This window comes from Oncorhynchus mykiss, chromosome 7 (assembly GCF_013265735.2).
Source record: "Oncorhynchus mykiss isolate Arlee chromosome 7, USDA_OmykA_1.1, whole genome shotgun sequence".
NCBI classification, from domain to species: domain Eukaryota; kingdom Metazoa; phylum Chordata; class Actinopteri; order Salmoniformes; family Salmonidae; genus Oncorhynchus; species Oncorhynchus mykiss.
This window is the reverse complement of record NC_048571.1, coordinates 25,550,308-25,573,340: the sequence shown is the minus strand read 5'-3', so window position 1 is coordinate 25,573,340 and position 23,033 is coordinate 25,550,308. Positions and strand designations below refer to the sequence as shown.

The window sequence follows — 23,033 nt, the reverse complement described above, 5'->3', positions numbered from 1 at the left end:
AAGTTAAATGGAAAGAGACAGCAGACCAATAGTTACAACATATACAGAGAGAGAGAGAGAGAGAGTGAATCAAATGTTTCAACGTTTCATTCACTCTGGCAATTGTTGCGCCCGTGTCTCCCTGCGTGTAGCCTGTTTTGTGCCCTCCTTTCAGCTGTCTTTCTTTGCTCTTTTCAGCAGCCTGGTCTGGTCGCCTTGAATGTTTTCAAAGATTTAATGACACTTGAGTATTGCGCTGCTCATACAAGGTCACACGAGGCCCGTTCTTCCTTTATGTAGCTCCAGCGCGTGGCGCTGGGAAACATTGCTTCATTGAAAAGATTATATGTAGCATTTCTCCATCTTTTAAAAAATATATTATTTTTCTATGTCTTCAGTTTCACAGACCAGACAATAACCGCAAACATAAAATACAATAAGAGTAGTTTTTATGTGTCCTTTCTATTTAATTATTTGTCACTGGGAGTACACTATCCTGCTTAGTAACCTGCATGCCTGATTCGTTTACTCCTCAATAACACGTATTTGGAACATTAAATACAGTAAGGGAATTTAACCAACAAGATATTAGATAGCCCCCCCCACCCCCCACCACCACTCTCCATCCCCTGTTAAAACATCTCCAACTTAAAACAAATTAAACCATTTGATGCTTCATTCAAAGCCTTTATCCACACATTAAATACTTTTTTTTCTCATCAAGGTGTGTGTGTGTGTGTGTGTGTGTATGTGTGTGTCTGTCTGATCCTTTTCTCATCTTTTCTTGCCTGTGACTCCTGCATACTCTCTCTCGTGTGTTCCCTCTCTCCTTTTCATCCCATGTTCCCCTTCATCTCTACCTTTTTGTCTGGACCATGTCAGTCTCAGTACACACCCACATATACCATCTGTCCAAGTGCACGGGCTGCGTCCCAAATAACACCCGATTATCAAAATAGCTCACTACTTTTGACCAGGGCCCTATGGGGAAAGAGGATACCTAGTCAGTTGTAAAACTAAATGCATCCAATCTAAATGTGGCTTTCCCATTTAACCCAACCCCTCTGAATCTTAGATGTGCGGGGGACAGCCTTAATCGAATTTCACACCATCAGTGCCCGGGGAGCAATTGTTTTTAGGGGTTAACTGCCTTGCTCAAGTGTAGTGCACTATATAGGGAATACTGTGCCATTTGGGACAGGGCTCTATAGCTTTTTATCCTTTCGAGACATGATAATGATAGTGTATACGATGTCATGTGTACAGACTGGCCAGTTTCTGGTATTTTTAGATGTGGCTGTCCATTCGGCTGCCACAGTAGCTGGCAGTGATGTCCCCTACGCGGTAAGCCACATGCAACTGGCAGCCATTTTGGAGTTCCGCTCTACCACAAGCACGTGGCATAGGCAAGGAAAGGGTGCGTCCAAAATGAGCCCTGGTTAAAAGGAGTGCACTATATGGGGAATAGGGGACTATGTCAGAGGCAGCCATACTTGGTATAATCCAGACATCTTTGGTATTCGGTAAATGTCTAACCGACTGAAAAACACCCAGCTAAATGAAATAGAATGAAGTGTCCTTTTCTGAAACCTCCATGTACCAAAGCTTGCGATTTACAGTGGAAAATGCCCTTGACCATGGAGGATGGATAGAAGACACATTGGATTTGTCCCAAATGGCACCTTAATGCCAACACAGAGCACTACTTTTGACCAGAGACCTACTGTATGGGCCATGGTCAAAAGCATAGAACCATATAGGGAATAAGGTGCCATTTGGGATGTAACCATAATTGAAGCAATGAAAGGAGGGGAAATGAAGGCTTGAGGAAGTGAACTGGCTACAAGAGATGCTAACTCGGATATCAGGGCCAATTCGTGCAGGAGGAATATAATATTATCAACACCTTATCTCCAACTCATTACCCTGGGAATCACACACACACACACCACAGGGGCAGTGTGTGTGTGTGGCACATTAATGAACACAAATCACAGACGAGCACACACTCTATCAAACACATACACACACTACCCACACTCCACCATCCCACACATTAACACACTCCGCAAAAGATGTGACCCGTCAGCTCCAAAGCAGTCCACACCCCCCAATGTTGTCGGGCGGACATCAATCACGCTGATGATGTTTTAATGTCAACTCCTGGGGGCAGATGATGCGAGCTGTGGCGGGCGCGGCGTTCGCTTCATAAACACCCTCCACATCATTAAGTAAGCAAAAACCACCGCCGTCACAGTGATGGATGGCTAGCATGCCTCTCGTCTGATGGTGATGGTCTACTCTACCCCCCAGGAGCACTGTGGGACGCCCGGGGGGCAGGAGGACCCCCTAGTGCCGCACAGGTGCCCAGGCATAACCATAATTGTGTGGTGGGTGTGTAGAGCCTAGTCTTTTTAGCAGGATGTTCCCTTTTAGATGAGGAGTGGGCGGTGCAACTGAGGGCCACGGTTAATCGCGGGCTTTTGTTCAGGCACTAACAACTCAAACAATGACTTGATCATGTGCCCGTTCAATTTCGACCTCAGTAAGTTTGAATATAAATGTTATTCGAGCTGGAACAAAAGCCCGTACAGCACACACTACAGCCCTCCAGGACCGGAGATACTGGCCCCTACTGCAGTCTAGATGATCCCTGCTAGCAGTAGTCGAACCATTATCTTCTCCTTAATGTACCATATCAAAGCCTCATAGGAGGGAGCTAATGCTGTACTACAGAGAAGTGACCTGTGTTTAGATCAGCGACTGATCTACCACTGACCAGAGATCAGTCTTGTTTTGGGCCCGACAGCCCAGCAGCACCAACACAAAGGGATAATGGATGAGCTGGTGTGCTACCTCCTGCTGTGTGTTTGCTTACTGTTGGGGGCTGCTGACATACTGTAGCACAGTGGGTAGCCCTACTGCAGAATTATGTTGTGGACTGGAGGAGAGAGAGGGGGAGGAGAGGGAGAGGGGGGGGGGGTAGAGAGGGGTCGAATGATGGGAAGCAGGGAGGGGGAGATTAAAAGAGAATGCTTTGTGGAGAGACTGGTGAAGAACAGGAAGGTGTAGCAAGAGAGGGAGAAAGGGGAGGCTTATGACCAGAGAGAGTAGAAGTGAGAAAGGGGAGGTTTATCAACAGAGAGAGAGTAGAAGTGAGAAAAGGGGAGGTTCATTAAGAGGGGGAGAGAGGGTAGAAGTGAGAAAAGGGGAGGTTCATTAAGAGGGGGAGAGAGGGTAGAAGAGCCATTCAATGTCCTTTCAGCAAGCCATGACACTGTTACTAACTACAGAAACGATTTCAGAACAATCTGAGATGATGGGTTTCGAAATCCTCTTTCTCTCGCTATTTGAGGTGGAACGACCCAGAAGTGAGAAAATTGAGGTTTATCAAGAGAGGGAGAGTGTAGAAATAAGGATAAATATTTCCCCAAAAATCGACAAAGTTTCAGTACCTGAAATAATTCATATTTATCCTGAGAGTCCCTGGTAATACTGCACAACTCGGAATTGCCCATATAAAGCGTTTACAATCAGGTTATGGCTTCTCCCAAAATTAAAAGTGTCTCTCAGGACGCACAGAGCGCACCCCGAGTAGGCTATAGCGTTGTCGAATCGTACAAATTTTGTAACGGCAATCAAACAAAAGTAAAATGACCAACGTTGCTAAACTTGCTAGATCACGTCATTCAACGAATGGGAGAATATCTCTGATACTTGGCAAAATTGAGTTGACGATTATACAGATAGCAGATCAGCTCATGAATAATGGGGTGTTGAAGAGTGGAAATAGTTTAAATATCAAGATATATGTTAATGGGGACCCAACTCTGTTTATGAAAATATCCATATCTACTCTCATACCGTTGATCACACATTCTCTACCGATGCTCTCATAACGGGCTGCAAGTACGAGACAGCGCAGAGAAGCTGGGGGAAATTTTAGAGCAGTATTTTGACATGCATAGGTAAGAGATGTGCTTAAACAGATTTAAAATTAGGAATTTTTCATGCGAGACATGAGTCAGGATTTTGGGTTTCATTGGAATTGGGACTGGATAGGAAAATAGCCTAGGCTCTATATAAGGTTACTACGTGAGTTGAGAGTAAAATAATACACTTGATTTAGGCAACATTATTGTATGCTAACTGTTTCTGGCCAGTGATAGATGAGCAAATGAATAAATGAGCTACCACTTCCACTTGTCCAGTAATGGATCAATTAACCAAATGTACAGACGGAGACACAGCTAACAGAATCACATTGATTGGGTGGCTAGGTGAATATTTTATCAGAAAAATGTAATTATTTATGACAATGCATAACTTTGTTTGGACCAGTACCATACTTCGACGTCCGAGTTCATGAACCGAATCGCGTTGGTGAAAGAGCCGTTAATTTGGCTCCCTGATTTTGCATATGTTTACTATTGCTTTTTCAGCTTATGCAGATAAGTTACAAAATAATTATTTAAATAATAATAATAATAAAAAAAATTGAAGTGTCTGTCCTATATCTGAGAGATATAAGAAAGATCAGGAAGCTGTTTGTATCATTTTTTACATACTGAGTATACTAAACATTAGCAACACCTCCCTCATATTGATTGCCCCCCCCCCTCTTTTGCACTCAGAACAGCCTAAAATCGTTGGAGCATGGACTCTACAAGGTGTCAAAACCGTTCCACACGGATGCTGGCCCATGTTGACTCCAATGCTTCCCACTGTTGTCTAGTTGGCTGGATGTCCTTGAGTAGTGGACAGCTTGATACACATGGGAAACTGTTAAGCGTGAAAAACCCAGCAGAGTTGCAGTTCTTGACACAAACCGGAGCGCCTGGCACATCCTACCCTACCTCGTACAAAGGCACTTAAATGTCTTGCCCATTCGCCCTCTGAACGGCACACATACACAATCCATGTCTCAGTTGTCTCAAGGTTTAAAATCTATAACCGGTCTCCTCCTCTTCATCTACACTGATTGAAGTGGATTTAACAGTTGACATCAATAAGGGATCATAGTTTTCACCTGGATTCACCTGGTCAGTCTAATGAAAAGAGCAGGCGTTCTTAATGTTTTGTATACTCAGTGTATACTTCCATTAATTTTATTTTTTTAAACTGGTACTGGGTTACCTTCAGGCGAGTCGTTTGAGGCTTGTGGGCCTTTTGAGGCTTGTGGGCGTCCTAGTTGCAAACTCTGCCCATCTGGCTCTCTAGGCAGGCTAAAGCAAATGCTACAATTATTTCAAGTATTTCAACCTAGGTCTGCTCTCTCCTTTCTCTCGTTCTCTCCCCTCTAAGCTCTTCTCATGTCAGCATGTCTATTGGACACTTTGGTATAACTGATCATAGTCTCCCTCCCTTTCCTAACTATGCCAGTCGCTCAGTTATTCCTGGAGTATTATACAAAAACTTCTAACAGACCCATATAATTACATAAGCTTCAGTATAATTGAGAAGTTCGGCCTAGCCCAAATCAAAAGTGGGGACAAACACTAGCCTTTAATCCCAGTAGCTATAGGCTGTAACTGCAGCCGGTCGGGACAGTGGCCCTCGCTTCGGGGGGGGGGGGGGGGGGGGGGGGGCTTGTTTCAGCCACACCTGTTGCTGACAGCTGTATAACATCGAGCAAATAGCCATGCAATCCCTGTAGACAAACATTCCCTGTAAAAATGGTCTGTCCGCGGTTGCAACACGGCTGAGTTCCAAACTGCCTCTGGAAGTAACGTCAGCACAAGAACTGTTTGTCAGGAGCTTCATGAAATGGGTTTCCATGTCCGAGCAGCCGCACACAAGCCTAAGATCACCATGTGTTATGCCAAGCGTCGGTGGTTTAGCTTGCTTACCTCACGTTGGCTTTGGAATGGCTTTTGATATTTCCTTTTTTCTCCTGTCCACTCTGAGGTTTCATTGATGAATGTGTTTGCAGACACCCTACATGTAATGTGCAATACACACACACATTTTTTTATGTGTCGCATCAGTTCTCTCAAGAGTTTTCCTCCACACTTTTCAAAGTCACAATGAGTCATTCCGAACACGGAACCCCCCCCTCTCCTCTCCGTCCTCGTTCCCCCGCGCCGCCTCCTCATCCCCAGACACAAAGCGCTTCACTTCTCTTCTTCTCTTTGTTTTATGTCGGTTCATTCTGAATTCCGTAAGCGCCGCCCCGACTAGGTTATCTCCGACGAAGGCTACCGGGACTGATTTGGGCCTCTTTATCCCCGAGGCGTCGTCTTTGACCTACAGAAAGAGTGTGTGTGATCTGTTTGCAGTTTAAACTGCAATCAAACACCATCCCCGATTCCCCGCACTCTCTCATTCCCTTGGGTTGGGACACATCTCCTCATCACCTTTCCCTCAGTTTTATTTTTCATGGGAGGTATGTGTGTGCGTGTGTGTGTGTGTGTGTGTTAAGGTCATCATAATTTCCCATCTTTAATGTTGGCAGGCTCCCTGGGGGTGCATGCTGCTATGACTTGACAGAATACTCATGACAGAATGACAGAATGCTCATAGAACTGGAACCACTCTATGTGAGTCTAGACTATGGGGGACATTTTCCTCTCACAAACACACACGCGCCGTGAGCAAAACGCACCGTAACATTATAAATAGACGATACTGCGGCTCACCTGGAGCCAGAGAGGCGGAAAATACCCCTTTCCTCACCACCTCCACCAAAATCATTGGTCAGACCCTTTGTGGATTTTCCTCACACCCCTACCTTTGGAATCAAAGTTGTAACCCTGAACATGAGGAGAACACCACTCAAACCCACAGTTGCCAATACTTCCTCCTGGAGATCTACCTCCTGCAGGCTTTTGCTCCAACCCTAATCGAGCACACTAATCAGTTGCTCACCAGGACCTTTTGAGGACCGGTATCCAAACCAGCTGTGTTACAACAGGATTTAGCTAGAACCCTGCATCCACATAGCTCTCCAGGGAAGGGCTTCTTCGGCTACCCCTGTTGTCGAAAAGTCAATCAGAGGCCGAGAGGACAGTGCACCTCCCCAAAGTTGATATGAACCTCACACTACCCCTGCACCCACCATCCCACCCCAATTTCCCAAAACAATTCAATATAATTACAGGCAGATTGTGCCATGTACTTGCACTGATCGTGCTGGCGCTCCGTTCCACTCTGTTTGGAAGTAACCTTACATGTCTGTAAGGGGAGGCATGACTGGGCCCCAAATGAGCCAGTCTTACCATCTGCTGCTAACTGCTAACAAGCTCTGGGAGTGTTTAGGGGGCATTGGGCGGCACGGGCCTGCATGACTATAGCAGTGAAGCATCAAACAGACCAATACCACACGTACTGTAGGGCCGGATTGGCCAACCATGGGGGATAAGATCCGCAGAGTGAGAGTTGATTAGAGGCTGACTGAGTTCGGGTTTGTTCGTTTTACAAAACACCAAGAACAGTTTGAGTTAGTAGCGAGACACAGTTTGAGTTAGTAGCGAGACACAGTTTGTGACTTCAGTCCCCCTGAAAGCCCCCACCCTCCTGCCACGGCTGAAACTATTCCCTCAGTGCTAGTTTGTTTCCCGAGCGGAAATCAATGGAATCTCATTACGGAAAATTATGAGGAATGGCAGATATTGGATGGATCTCACTGCCGCTGCTTCATGCCAGCCGACTGCAGGCGGGCGCGTCCGGTGCCAGCGGGAGGGGGTTCAGGGGATTCGGCGGAGGGGGGTGGCATGTGCCAGGCGCCAGGCTGTGATTCCTCGCTGAGAGATGCGGCTAATTAGCATCAGAGATGGATGGATGGCAGACAACACAAGCAATTACTCTTTTCAAAAAGAGAGGGAGCGAGAAAGAGAGGCTCAGAAGATGATTTTTTTTTACCCTCTCGTACCTCCGTTTTACCATGAAAGCATTGCTCGTATTTTATGTCAAGACATTCAGGCCCTCGTTTGAGGCTTATTGTGCGCACGTGTCTATAAATTGCGAGGAGAGCAAAGTGCTCCAGGAAATGCATTTCCTGTATATGCAGTGTATTTTTGATGAATGCGACAGCTGGCTTTAGCTACTTGATTGGTGTGTTTTTTGTGGCACACTTAGTGGCACTCCAGACGCTTAGTTTTCTGGGGAAAACGAGCAAGAAAGGGTGATTTTTCGAGCTTGAAAATCAACTTGTCCTTTACTCAAAAGCCCCTGTTCTTGCTGTGTGGTTCTCCATTGACTATGACGTTTTGTGTTTTACTGTAGTCAAGTCAAATCCGAAAAGTTTCATACGACAACAGGGTCCTCCATGGTGGGAAGAGTGGGCTGTCACATGGTACTGTTAACGTTCCCAGTGCAGGAGGGAAACCCCAGCCTCTCACAATGCCCCATGGGCTGCTTGTGGCCTGGCCTCGGCAGCTTAGTGTGTCCAGAGAAAGTCTGGTCCTCTGTAAGCTACCCTGCCTGTAGAACACATTAACACTGGCTCTGCGATCCACAGCAACACACACACACTTACACGACATCATCAGGCTCATAACCATAATGTCTGTGAGTTGTAATAGGAAACAAAATGTTATATGATCTTCTCTGTTTTGTGTCCAATAGTTGTTGGAGAGACTGCCGTGAATATCATTTGTCTGCTCGTATGTGGTTAATTCAAATTCACTGACTCTAGATTTATACTCTACCCTGTTGCCATGGTGAGCAGTTATGCCCCGGTTAGTGCATGTGTGGGTGTGGGTGGGGGTGTGTGGGTGGGTGTGTAGGATGGAGGTTGAGGGGTCAGACAGACTCTAGGAAGTGTTAACCACCACCAGCCCAGAGGAGTCCAGGCCTTTGGGCACACACACACACACACACACACACACACACACACACACACACACTTATCAACTGTTCACTACTCATAGAGACTAACCCGCTCAATAGCTAAAACATGAACAAAATGATCATGTTATATTCTTGTTTGATAGTCCACTAGTAGTCCACTGCCAATCAAATTCACTCTTCCAACTCTGTTACTAAAATGTTTGGAGTGAATTTCATCTCTCTATGCAGACATTCTCTCTGTCCTCTCTTTTTTCTCCCCTCTCTCTCGTTGTCTTTCTTTCTCTCCCTCTATCTTTCCTTCTCTGCCTCTCTCTCTTTATCTCTCCCTTACCACTCCCTCCCCTTTCTCTGCCCCTCTCTACCCCTGCTTTCTCGCTCTCTCTCCCGCTCTTTCCCTCTTTCCCTCTTCTTATCTCTTTCTTTCCTTCTCTCTCTCCCTCTTATCCCCCTCTCTCCCTCTCTCCTTCCCCAGAGACACATATGACCAGACTTAACATGCAACCGAGCGGCTCTAACCTGAGCTCTGGCCCCCGGCTTACCGCTCTCCCTGGCTTTGTCCCAAATAGCGCCTTATTCCCGGTAGTGCATTACTTTGACCTGGGCCCATAAGACCAGCTCATAGGGCACTGGAGTGCACTGTGTAAGGAGTAGGATGCCATTTGGAGCATGGCCGACGAGACAAATGGCACACAGTGACTACAGCCATTACCCCGCACCTCTTTGCATAATGCCTTTAACCTTCACACAAAGATGGAGCGGCTCAATACTCAATACCCAAATGGCCTACTCCTCGGCATAATGTGGTTTATGCTCATGGTTTATGTCTAGCTCGAGACATGGAGGGTTTCTACATACGTTTTCAGAGGAGAGTAGGCTACGGGTGTGGCGGTATGGTTAGGAAAGCCTTGTCGTAGCTAGTTACAGTATATTGGCACCCTTGCACTTTTAAAAAATAATTCAACCCATTTCTTCTTAAATAAGTTGGAGAAAAAGGATTGGTCTCCACACCTTATTGGATTTTCAACATTGGCGAACCAATTACATTTTAGTACATTTTTGTATACGATTTTAATTACAATTATTGGCACCCCAGAGCTACCAAAAACCAAAAAAAGCATTCCAATTAAAGAACACCCTCCCGACAATCAAACATTGGGGAGCTTCAATAATGTTGTGGCATTGCTTTGCTGTCTGTGGTTCTAGAAGCCTTAAACGTGTGCAAGACATCATGAAATCAGCCAATTATTAAGGTTTTTTGGAGTGCAATGTTCAACCCAGTGTCCAAAAACGGTTTCTCTGTTGAAGTGTGTGCACACGCACCCCTCAGCCCAGCCCTCTGGATAAATTGATAATAAACCGTACCAGTCAAAAGTTTGGACACACCAACTCATTCCAGGGTTTTTCTTTATTTTTACTATTTTTTACATTGTACTATAATAGTGAAGACATCAGAATGATGAAATAACACATATGGAATCATGTAGTAACCAAAAAAGTGTTAAACAAATCTAAATATATTTTATATTTGAGATTCTTCCAAGTAGCCACCCTTTGACTTGATGACAGCTTTGCACACTCTTGCCATGCTCTCAACCAGGTCCTCCTTGTTGTCCTGGCACCACACGGCCAGGTCTCTGACCTCCTCCCTATAAGCTGTCTCATCGGTGATCAGGCCACTGTTGTATCGTCGGCAAACTTAATGAGGGTGTTGGAGTCGTGCCTGGCTGTGCAGCCATGAGTGAACAGGGAGTACAGGAGGGGACTGAGCACGCACCCTTGAGGGTCCCTCGTGTTGAGGATCAGCGTGACAGATGTGTTGTTACCTACCCTTACCTCCTGGGGGTGGCCCATCAGGAAGTCCAGGATTCAGTTCCAGAGGGAGGTGTTTAGTCCCAGGGTCCTTAGCTTAATGTTGAATGCTGAGCTGTAGTCAATGAACAGCATTCTCACATAGGTGTTATTTTTGTCCAGGTGGGAAAGGGCAGTGTGGAGTGCAATTGAGATTGCATCATCTGTGGATCTGTTGGGGCGGTGTGCAAATTGGAGTGGGTCTAGGGTTTCTGGGATAATGGTGTTGATGTGAGCCATGACCAACCTTTCAAAGCACTTCATGGCTACAGATGTGAGTGCTACGGGTCGGTAGTCTTTTAGGCTGGTTACCTTAGTGTTCTTGGGCGCAGGGACTATGGTGGTCTGCTTGAAACATGTAGGTATTACAGACTCGGTCAGGGACAGGTTGAAAGTGTCAGTGAAGACACTTGCCAGTTGGTCCACGCATGCTCGGAGTGCACGTCCTGGTAATCCGTCTGGCCCTGCGACTTTGTGAATGTTGACCTGTTTAAATCAAATCAAATCAAATCAAATTTTATTTGTAACATACACATGGTTAGCAGATGTTAATGCGAGTGTAGCGAAATGCTTGTGCTTCTAGTTCCGACAATGCAGTAATAACAAGTAATCTAACTAACAATTCCAAAACTACTGTCTTGTACACAGTGTAAGGGGATAAAGAATATGTACATAAGGATATATGAATGAGTGATGGTACAGAGCAGCATAGGCAAGATACAGTAGATGGTATCGGGTACAGTATGTACAAATGAGATGAGTATGTAAACAAAGTGGCATAGTATAGTATAAAGTGGCTAGTGATACATGTATTACATAAGGATACCGTCGATGATATAGAGTACAGTATATACGTATGCATATGAGATGAATAATGTAGGGTAAGTAACATTTATATAAGGTAGCATTGTTTAAAGTGGCTAGTGATATATTTACATCATTTCCCATCAATTCCCATTATTAAAGTGGCTGGAGTTGAGTCAGTGTCAGTGTGTTGGCAGCAGCCACTCAGTGTTAGTGGTGGCTGTTTAACAGTCTGATGGCCTTGAGATAGAAGCTGTTTTTCAGTCTCTCGGTCCCAGCTTTGATGCACCTGTACTGACCTCGCCTTCTGGATGATAGCGGGGTGAACAGGCAGTGGCTCGGGTGGTTGATGTCCTTGATGATCTTTATGGCCTTCCTGTGACATCGGGTGGTGTAGGTGTCCTGGAGGGCAGGTAGTTTGCCCCCGGTGATGCGTTGTGCAGACCTCACTACCCTCTGGAGAGCCTTACGGTTGAGGGCGGTGCAGTTGCCATACCAGGCGGTGATACAGCCCGCCAGGATGCTCTCGATTGTGCATCTGTAGAAGTTTGTTAAAGGTCTTTCTCACATGCTTCATAAACAACAGGTGTAAACTAACAGTGAAATGCTTACTTGCTGGTCCTTTTTCAACTGTGCAGAGTTAAAGATTTATAAAAATATATATTAATTATAGTGACACGGAATAAATACACATGGAATGTGTTGTGGGAGGTGGAGGTGAAGAGCTCTCTTCAGGGGATTGCATGTTTTTGTTGTTGTCGACCACCCCTAACACTGCGAGTAAAATGGACACTCTGTAGAGCCCTCCCCTACCACTAAGCCATTCTGAGGCTTAACAAGTAGTTGTGGTGGTTGACAGATGTATTTGTAATAACATTATTTGTCCTGTCTCACTTGACTGTAGACTACAGCTACAACTAACCAATATTAACTCTTACCCGTATAACTAACTCTAACCCTTATATGAACCCTAACACTAAGCCATCCGCAGGCTTAGCCAGTGACGTTGGGGGGCGGTGGGGGGGGTGGGGGAAGACAGAGACTGACAGACAGGTGTGTAATAGTAATAATAACATGAACCATTATGTGCCTCTCTCCTCTACAGATGGCCGTGAGAGGACCTGATACCGGTCCGGCACCCCGCTATGAGGACGTGGAGCGACAGTACGCAGCCCACGCCAGGTTAGGCTGTGTTTGCCTGTCGGGGTTGGGCTTAATTCAATTGAAGGCAGTTCGTTTCAGGAAGTACATTTTGAATTACGATTCAATAATTAGAAAAAAAGGGCATTTCTTATTTTCAATGACTTTACAATAAATTTACAAATTAAAGCTATTTTTTTTTTTAAGTTTTTACATTTCAGAATTTTTATTTCAAACCACTTCCTGAATTGACTGCCTTCGATTTTGAATTGAGCCCAACCCTGGCGTGTGTGTGTTCATGCAAATCTGTCTGTCTTATCTGTTTTAGGCCACCATCAACACGCGCACGCACACACGCACACACACACACACACACACACACACACACACACACGGCAGCAGAGCGAGTAATCCTCTTTAGAGCTTATAATTAAATCTGGAGTGTTTGCCTTGGGAGCGCCTCCTCATCCCGGGAGTAGCCCTGATCAGCTCCTGGGAGACAGAAAGGATAGACGGTGGATGGAGCCTTTCTCTGCGCCACAGAGGTCCACCTAGATTATGCATGAGCATGATGCGGTTCTGTGCAGCTCAGTTTAGTAGAGCACGGCCCAATGCCAAAGTCGTGGGTTCGATTCCGGCTGGGACCACCCATACGGAAATGTACGCACGCTCTACTACTGTAAGTGGTTTGGATACAGGGTCTGCGAAAATGGTATACATTATATTATATAACAATTACCATGTTACTCTATCCGTCTGACTCAATATCCTCATGTCAAATGTAACTTGCACACATGTCGACTTAGCGCCTTCTGTACATATACTCAAACACTCACACGCTCTTTCCCCTCTACCCCCCCCCCCCCACACACACTCTGCTGTGTTAAAGTCCCCCAGCGCTAACCAGGAGAACACACCCCATAGATGGATACAGTGTGGTGGGCCTGGGAGACAACCAGAGCACACAGTGGAGCGGTGCGGAGAGAGCAATCATTTCACGGGTTATTGCTCCGGCTGATATGAGGGGCACCAAGGAGAAGGGAGTGGAGCCACACGGACTGAGATGCACTATGACTAAACGGAGCCTAGACTGACAGGAGCAGTGTGACTGATTGGGTCTGGAAAACGGTGTCTGTTCTCGTCTGTGAGCTCATGCTAAGATGATGCTAACACATGTCTGACTAACTCATGGTTACTCGCACTCGGCCCGGCGCCGAATCGCAAGCGGTGAAATGAACTGTCGAGAGAAATGTCCGAGCTGTCGCTTTGCCCTCTCTTCTGATTTTCAGTGAGAGGTGTCAACCCCGTAAGCCTCTGTTCAAGCCTCAGTGTGAGACTACAGTGCACAGAGTTGCCAGGGCTTTAAACCGCTGGTGGGGAGCAGCGAGTTTTCAGCACTGGAACAAAGAGAGGACGAAGTGCCACACGCACTGCCTCCGAATGAGTCATTCCAAACCTTGTATGTTTGCTCTCTTGTTTGAGATGTTCACTCGAGGATGAAACACAAGCCCTGTACCCCAGAAACACCACATCTCCCCGAAGCGTCAATACCAAGATGGGGGGGGGGGGGCCTACATTTATTCCAGGAATTTGACAAAACAAAGAGAGAGAGATTGGGGGAATATATTTCTGGATTTTGGAGGGGGGACAAATACAGAAAGAGGAAGAGCGATATGGAGAGAGAAGTAGAGAGGGAAGTGAAATGTGTTTTTCAAACCGAGCTGAACTTTGTGGCGAGATCCCCCCCCCCCCCCCCCGGGCCCAGCTCATTGAAAGCCATTTCCTCTCAAATGAGTGTGTCTCTGCTGTGCGGCTGTGTTGCATTAGCATACATTTGGCCTGTCTTTTGTGAGGATGGAGCCGACACTGGCTGCGGAAGGGGCTGGGGCTGCAATGTCTGGAAGTCCAGTGCCTTAGGGGGGAATGGTAGTTACCCCTCTATTCTCCCCATCCCAGCCCCGGCTCCTGTAGCGGGGATCAGCTTTTCCCTAGACTGGGGTTTTGGTGCTGGGGGGGACAGGGAGGGAGAGGGAGAGAGAGGGAGGGGTAAAACACACACACACTATCCCATATGGAGCACATTAAGGTCATTACTGTTCTGAAGCACTGGGTCATGGGCTCCACGGCTCAGCCCCAGGTTAGCCAATCAGAACGGCCCATGACCCGTAGGTGATTGGATTAGACTGCTGATCCGGGGTTGTGTGCGTGAACGGTGGTCGCTGGGCTGATAATTGTGTGATTTAATGTGTAGCCGGTGGCCAGTGCTTCAGATAGAGGACTGATATTACCCTCATGAATTAGGGTGGGTGGGGGGTGTGTGTGTGTGTGTGTGTGTGTGTGTGTGTGTGGTCTGAATGGCACATATAACTCCAGAACTACTGCAATAATGTAAATGTCTTCACAAAGTGCAAGGCTACACGATAAGCCTAGAAGGGTTGTCTGTGTGTCCTCCTAAACACCTGAGGACCATTCTGACCACACAAACACACTGCCCCTGACTTTAACCTTCCCCGGTCTCAGCTCAGTCGTTTTGTTCCACGGCACGTACACCTACAGTGTCTCCCGACCCACTGATCCGTGGTCCCTTCCCTCCTCCTAATGATCCGTGATTGGAGCTGTGTGTGGGTGTGCGCGTTTTCTCCCTTGTGAGCACACGGCTGAGCTCCCCGACAGACGGCCACGTCAGCACTGTACGTCACTTAAACAGGTGCATGCTGGGCACAAATGTTTGATCAGCACAGGAGCGTTGGTCTCTCACACTCCGCCTCCCTTACTTCTCGTTTCAATCCAGATCATTTCAATTAATTGACCTTTATCGGCACGCCCCAGTCACAGTAGGTTTCTCAGGGACCCAAGAGACGAGTTGAACGGTCGACTCTCCATCCCGTCTTCCTCGTTCACGGCGCTCCTTGACACGACGGGACGGGATCTGGCTCTGTGTGTGTCAAGCGTCTCAGTCGGACAACAATCACATGGACAAGGGGTGAACTGATTCTAGATCAGCACTCCTACTGTGAGAAACGTTGAATACGGGTCCTGATCGGTTCTTCAAGTCCCTGCGGAACCTGTTTAGAAGGGATTTGACCTTTTTTGTTTGGGGTCGCAGAGTCCTTGCTCCCTTTTTGCGGCCGTGTGTTGCCGTTTCGGTCCAGAGTAAATGCTTTCTTTCCCCCGCTAACTCTGTTTTCGATGAAACCGAAGGGCCCGTAATGAAATCAGTGTTTTTTTGGGGGGAAATGAAACTGGTTTAGCCGTTAGGCTTTCATAAAGGCATCGCGTCAGTGGGCCCTGGCTGCCTGGAGAGACTCCGCTCTTTCGGTCTCCGACAGTCACCGAGGCAGGCACAGGCTGCGTTGGAAAACGAAATCATGGCTTTATAAATAAAACAAAGGATAAACACTTTGAGTGAGTGAGTCATCGACTGCCGACCAATGAAGTCACAAAACAGACGGAAAGATCTAGTCAAGGCTGTCCATGTGTTTTAGCTCTGAACCAGTTGAAGTACCAGTAGTCAAATCTGGAACGTTTCTTTTTTACCACTTAGTAATTGGCCACCAGGATATCTGATAGAATTGTTGATGCTATTCAGTCTCATTTTAGTCCGTGTTACTCCTGTGTAAAGGTCTCAGTGGTATACAGTGCTGCAAAGTGTAATCCACGCTGTACTCACTGTAGAGTAGACAAAGCGATGGCAAACAGAGACATTTTGTGCGTGGCTGTGTTGCATGCTTGTCTGTGTGAAAGCCCTCTCCCCAATGTTTATCTAGACTGGTTTGATAAACATTAACCTCTCTCTATAGCAGCCTAATAGTTTTCGTTAAAGGGATAGTTTGGGATTTTGCCAATGAATACCTTTTATCTCCTTATCCGGAGTCAAATGAACTCGTGGATACCATGTGTATGTCTCTGTGTCCAGTACGAAGGAAACTAGAGGTAGTTGTTGGGACTAGCGCAGTGAATGGAAATCTATGGGTGTCTAGTTCTGGGGAAGTAGATAAAATGCCACGTTGCCAAATATCCCTTTAATGTGAAACCAGCCTGGTCTGGCCTCTGTCTCGAGCACTCAGCCTGCCATGTGTGTATGTCTATCCCTCCATCTGTCCGTTAGTTTGGAAAGTCCATAGCACAAACTGAAACACTCGCACGCATACACACACATTTATGCAGATTGTCAGTAAGTGCTATGGACCCTCCAGAGAATGGGTTAGATCCCCTCCAAGCAACCTCTCCATGGCCTCCATGGCTGCTAGCTACCAGCTGTGTTCCCTCCCACCAATGGAGTTTATTGGGGGTCAGATAAGAACCACAGGGCATAATTATCCTTCCGTTTCCTTGGGCAGGTGCAAATAGCCCTCCTCACTTACCAGGGCCAAATTCCTCCTTGTCGTAAGGTGGAAACTATGCCCAAATGTCATTGCGCACACACACACACACACACACACACACACACACACACACACACACAGACAGCGCATAGACACACACACACACACACACACACACACAATAAAACACGCCACATAGAGAGACACAGACCCCTTAAACACACACCCCAGCACACACACACACCATCTCCCCATTTTCAGGCCACATCTCAAGGGCTGTTTGCATGGTATAGTTTGTGTCCCAAAATGTAAATAGCACCCTATACCCTACATGGTGCACTACTTTTGACCAGAGCCTTATGGACCCTGGTCAAAAGTAGTGTGCTATATAGCGAATCGGGTGCCATTTGGGATGCAGCTATAGAGTGTTGACAGTTGAGAGGTGTGAGTCAGATTCATTACATGACCATGTTATTGGTTGCGTTCACTTGGCCCATGTGGATAGGATCACACCTCCCTCTGTCAGGTTGTATTACATGACCAAAAGTATGTGGACACATGCTCGTCGAACATCTCGTTCCAAAATCATGGAGTTGGTCCCCCCTTTGCCGCTATAACAGCCTCCACTCTTCTGGGAAGGCTTTCCACTACATGTTGGAACATTGCTGCTTCCATTCAGCCACAATAGCATGATGTTGGGCTGCTCCCATTCAGCCACAAGAGCATGATGTTGGGCTGCTCCCATTCAGCCACAAGAGCATGATGTTGGGCGATTAGACCTGGCTCGCAGTCGGCGTTACAATTCATCCCAAAAGTGTTCGATGGGGTTGAGGTCAGGGCTCTGTGCAGGCCAGTCAAGTTCTTCCACACTGATCTCGACAAACCATTTCTGTATGGACCTCGCTTTGTGCATGGGGGAATTGTCATGCTGAAATAGGAAAGGGCTTTCCCAAAACTGTTGCCACAAAGTTGGAAACACAGAATAATCTAGAATATGCTGTAGCGTTAGGATTTCCCTTCACTGGAACTAGGGGGTCTAGCACAGACCATTACTCCTCCTCCACCAAACTTTACAGTTGCATTCAGGCAGGTAGTGTTCTCCTGGCATCTGTGAAGCGTGATTTATCACTCCAGAGAACCCGTTTCCACTGCTCCAGAGTCAAATGGCAGTGAGCTTTACACCACTCCAGCTGACGCTTGGCATTGCGCATGGTGATCTTCGGCTTGTGTGCAGCTGCTCGGACATGGAAACCATGAGCTCTTCAGTAAGGCCATTCTATTGCCAATGTTTGTCCATGGAGATTGCATGACTGTGTGCTCAATGTCATACACCTGTCAGCAACGGGTGTGGCTGAAATAGCCAAATTCACTCATTTGAAGGGGTGTCCACATACTTTTATGTCTATATAGTGTATATTACACACCTTACACATTCTCACAGACACAAACATGCACACATACACACTTCCATTATACTGACATATATTTAGATACACGCGTACATCCACCATCACCTTTACACTCACATACATGTATGCATGGAGTTTGAAAGCCCTCCTCTGTCTATCTCTCCTAGAGTTAGTGAGAGTAGAGCTCTCACTGTCCACTCACAGGCGTGCTCAGTGTGACGGCTCTGCACCTGTTGACTGTGCGTCGTAACAAGCCGTGTATGTGCTTCCCTTGGGAGATCTCTGGTGTGTGGGGCAGTGGACTAGGCATACCAGATATCAACAGCATGTGGTTTATGTAGACTTGACACCCTTGGTCCCTTCTCATTCAGCACAGGGGCCCCTATGATGTCACTAAGGGCCGAGAGAAGCGACAAGGAGGGAGAGAAAGAGAGCGAGAGATGAAGGCCAGCGGGGGTTTTGAGGGAGGGGAGAGCGCCTGAGCCTTGACCCCAGCTCAAGGCCTCCAAACAGGCTTTCACCTCCACATCCTCCTCCATCTTCCCACTAGCCTAAACATCTTTCCACCAGCTTACACAGGCCAAAGCTGCCCCGAAATGACCCTTTCACAGCATCACATCTATAAATCTATCCCTTTATCTGTCTCTCCATCCAGAGATTGAGGGATGGCTGGATTGATGAATAGATGAATAGATGGACATGTTATTGTCCTCAGAGGATGTGGTGGGTGGGATGTGGTCTATGGTCATGTGTGTAATGCGTGCGTGTGTGTGTGTGTGTGTGTGTGTGTGTAAAGCAAGTTGGTATCACAAATGCATGTATGAAAATGTACAGGGAATTTACCAGTGCAGTTACCCCTCTACTATCACCTCTATCTGACCTGGGAGAAGGCCTAGTTTTGTGCTTTGGTCCTGGTTTTTGGGTGTGTGTGTAACTTAGCCCAGGCAGAGCGTGAGTAGGGAAAAATGTGAATGGGGCTGTGAAAGGTGATCCATCCTGCCTCTGAGAGTCGCCCTGTGTGTCTCCTTACCCCAGGAGCTTAGCCCCCTAATCACCCCACAGTCACTGGGAGGGAATCAGAGACACCCAGCTGCCTGCAGCCTCCTTACTGCGCCCCCCCCCCCCCCCCCCCCCCCCCCTCCTGGGTCACACACTCACACACTCAATCAGATATGTGCATTTACACACAAGCGTATACACACGTTGACTGAAAACACATTTTTAGGGAACAAATGGTCTACACTCTCTAATGTTTCTGTCCTCTGTATGTGGGTGATTGTGTCGCAGGAGAACGGATCCGAATGACTACCCCACCCATTCTAGGACAGCTCCCGGTTACCCCGGCCGCGACAACTACTACCCCCCTAGAGAGGCCCAGCCCCGCCCCTCCAGCCTGCCCCGGGTCACCTTGCCCGCTGGGCCACCGCAGGTGGACCCCAGGTACTACCAATCCTCGCCCCACCGGGCTGCCCAGCGCCAGGATGTGCCCCCCACACAAGGCACCCGCGCCCCCCGCTATGAGACAGTGGGCAGGGGCGGTTACCGTGACGCCAGCCCCGAGCGCCACGGCGACGGCTACAGGGACGGCAGGCAGCCGGACCCACGCCAGAAGAACTCTATGATCGGAGCGGTGTAAGTGTGATAGCTAGATGGACTCAGACTGGGGTTGTAGAATTCTGGTAACTTTCCCAAAATTCCAGATTTCCCAGAAATCCCAGTTGGAAGATACCCGTGTTTCTGCCTTATTTGATTTGATTTAATTTCTTCTTGATTCGCTGGATCTTCCAAACTGGGATTTCTGGAAAACCTGGGAATTTTGGAAAGATTTCGGACTACTCCAACCCTAAATCAGACGCACTCGTTGCTTCTCTACAGCCCCCCCGTCTGAAAACATCCCCCCTACCTCGTTTGGTGTCTCCGGATCTGAACGAATCAGACTGGTGTAAGTAATAAGGCTCCCAACTAGACGCCCAATGGGCTTGAGCCATACTGCTTACACCTATCCAGGTCTTTGAGATCTACAAACATCAAAGCAGTAGGGAGGGGCTGCATCCCAAATGGCACTCTGTTCCCTATCTAGTGCACTTCTTTTGACCAGGTCAAAAGTAGTGCACTATGTAGGGAATAGGGTGCCATTTGGAAGGGGTAGTTTAATGAACCAGGCCATCATCGGAACACCACTCCTCTCAGCTGCTGGCATGTTTTAGAAGCAGTGAAGGTCTGTGTGCGTACTGTATGTATAGAGGTATGTTTAGAAATGTCTCTTTATGCATGTGTGGGGGGTGTAAATAATGACTTTAGATTCACAGGGGTCCAGAATGACTGGAGGTAGACATAATGTACAGATTGGAAAGAAACTTTTAATTGAATACCAGCCGAGCTCTTGCGGGGTTGCTGGCTTGCACAAACTTAAAGACAGCCCCCCCCTTCCGGAACAACAGTGAGAAAGAAGCCAGGGATGGTAAAATTAGGGTTTCGAGATAACGGAAGACAAAAGGACAACTGGACAAGAAGTTGTTCCTAAGAAACCAGGTCGGAGGAACAGGAAGTGAGGAACAGGAAATGAAGTCCACATCGAAGCATCTTTTCCCTCCTGCCGTGTCCCTTCCATTTGCCTTTTAGATGTGGGTGTTTTTTGCATTTGTTTTGATTTGGTTGTGGCCTTTTTGCTAAAAACCTTCCATTAACTGTTTGCCTGTAACAAAATTCTGCTGCCCATAATGTATTATTTTTTTAAAGTAAAGTATAATGTGTGTGGTGTTTATGATTAAAATGGCTATGTCAAATTTGGGTTATGTAATCATAAAGACACTGTTGAACAAACGAAATGTTCTGTGTTGACCTAACTATATTCATCACCACACCTGTCCCGAATGGCACCCTATTCCCTATATTCTGCACTTTTGAGCAGAACCCGTATGGGCTGTGTCCATAGCCTTATGAGGCCTGGTCAAAAGTCGTGAATATAAATACTAAATAGGGAATATGGTACCAATTGGGACACAGCCACAGTCTCCAGTGATGAAGGCCTAAGAGAGACACTTAAACATGTCACTCATATGCACCGGGATGATCCTTTCTCTCCATTGATATCATTTCCCTTGTGTGATGTTCAAAAATCACAACGCTGACCGCTGATCATGTCATATGGTACGTTAATGATGATACAGTTTAACCTTTGTTTGTAAACGGATGTTTTTATATAATGCGGTGCATTAAATATACATTGTAAAAGATCATATACAGTATGCAAAGATGGATCCATTTATTGTTCACCAATTTAGCCGTCTCATTTTACAGGATGATGAAATTGCGAAGTTATGCCAATGATCCCGATTATCAATCGCCAATATGATGACTCATCTCGCCCAAATGATTCATTAAGATTTTCAACCCAGTTTAGCCTTCCCATTGGAGATAAATTAGCCCCCTACGATAACAGAGAGGCTCATAGTGCGTCCCAAATGGCACCCTATTCTCTACATAGTGCCATGCTTTTGACCAGGGCCCATTGGACCAGCTCAGAGGGCTCTAGTCAAAAGTATTCCACTATTTAGGGAATAGGGTGCCATTTGGGACGCAAATCCAGTCTTACTTCTGATAAAGACTGAATCACCCTCAACAATTAAGACTGAGGAGATCTCTGTGCTGAAGTGATTACCTCCCAAATTGCTCCCACAGAAATGGGAGATCTGGCTGATTGGTGGAATTAGAGGTTGAAATTAGGATAATTAGAATCTGTTGAGGGCTCATTTTATCAGTTAGTGTTTAATTACTGCCGAGGCCAGTCAGTGTGTTTCAGACTTCATCCCAAATGGCACCCTATTTCCTACATAGTGCATTGCTTTTGACCAGGGCCAGTAGGGCACATTGGGGATGATTCTGACCCGAGTTAAGCATGCGTAAATGGAACGTAATTCCCTTTAATGCACTCTCTGCGTAATCTGACCTTGAATTTATGCATGATAATAGCATGCTGTTCACCCGCTATTCGTTTTGGGTAGAGATCTCAGAAATAAAGGTGTGTTTGAGGTATCTACAGCTGTACGCGCAAGGAAACCATGAATAACATATGTATTGTGGCTCATTTTCCTCAGTGAATTAGGCTGTAAATAGCTATGCAGTTATTCAAATGTTTTATTGTGTGCCCTCATAATTTGCGTGGATGAAATTTGGAAAACCAAGCTATAGGTTTGTAGGGCTGAACCTGCCGAGTTAATGTATGCACTTTAAAATGTTTTAATTATATACCCAAGATTTGTTCAGTTTTATTTTACAATTTGTATCATGTTAAATATTAGCCACTATTAGGAGTCACTGTCAGTAATACCCACAGACATTTATACACTGAATAAAAATATAAATTCAACATGTAAATTGTTGGTCCCATGTTTTGAGCTGAAATAAAAGATTCCAAAAATGTTCCATTCTCACAAAAAGCTTATTTCTCAAATTTGTTGCAAAAATGTGTTTTCATCCCATTTAGTTAGAAATTCTCCTTTGCCAAGATAATCCATCCACTTGACAGGGGTGTCATATCAAGAAGCAGATTAAACAATGTGATCATTACACATGTGCACCTTGTGTTGGGGACAATAAAAGGTCACTCTAAAATCTGCAGATGTGTCACACAACACAATGCCACAGATGTTTAAAGTTTCAAAAGAACGTACAATTGGTATGCTGACTGCAGGGATGTCCACCAGAGCTGTTGACAGATCATTTCATGTTCATTTCT

At 46.4% G+C, this 23,033-nt stretch overlaps 1 protein-coding gene across 7 annotated transcripts in view; it reads left to right on the top strand.

Annotated features, from left to right (window-relative positions):
* pard3ba (par-3 family cell polarity regulator beta a) overlaps positions 1-22,720 on the top strand; it is a 174,950-nt gene extending 152,230 nt beyond the window's left edge. For all 7 annotated transcript variants that reach the window (XM_036983067.1, XM_036983068.1, XM_036983066.1 and 4 more), the window contains 2 exons: positions 12,527-12,603; positions 19,583-22,720. In XM_036983067.1, the coding sequence (XP_036838962.1) occupies positions 12,527-12,603; positions 19,583-19,931 (426 nt within the window). In that variant the 3' untranslated portion in view covers positions 19,932-22,720. The remainder of the gene's footprint in view (positions 1-12,526; positions 12,604-19,582) is intronic.
* The last annotated feature ends 313 nt before the right edge of the window (positions 22,721-23,033 follow it).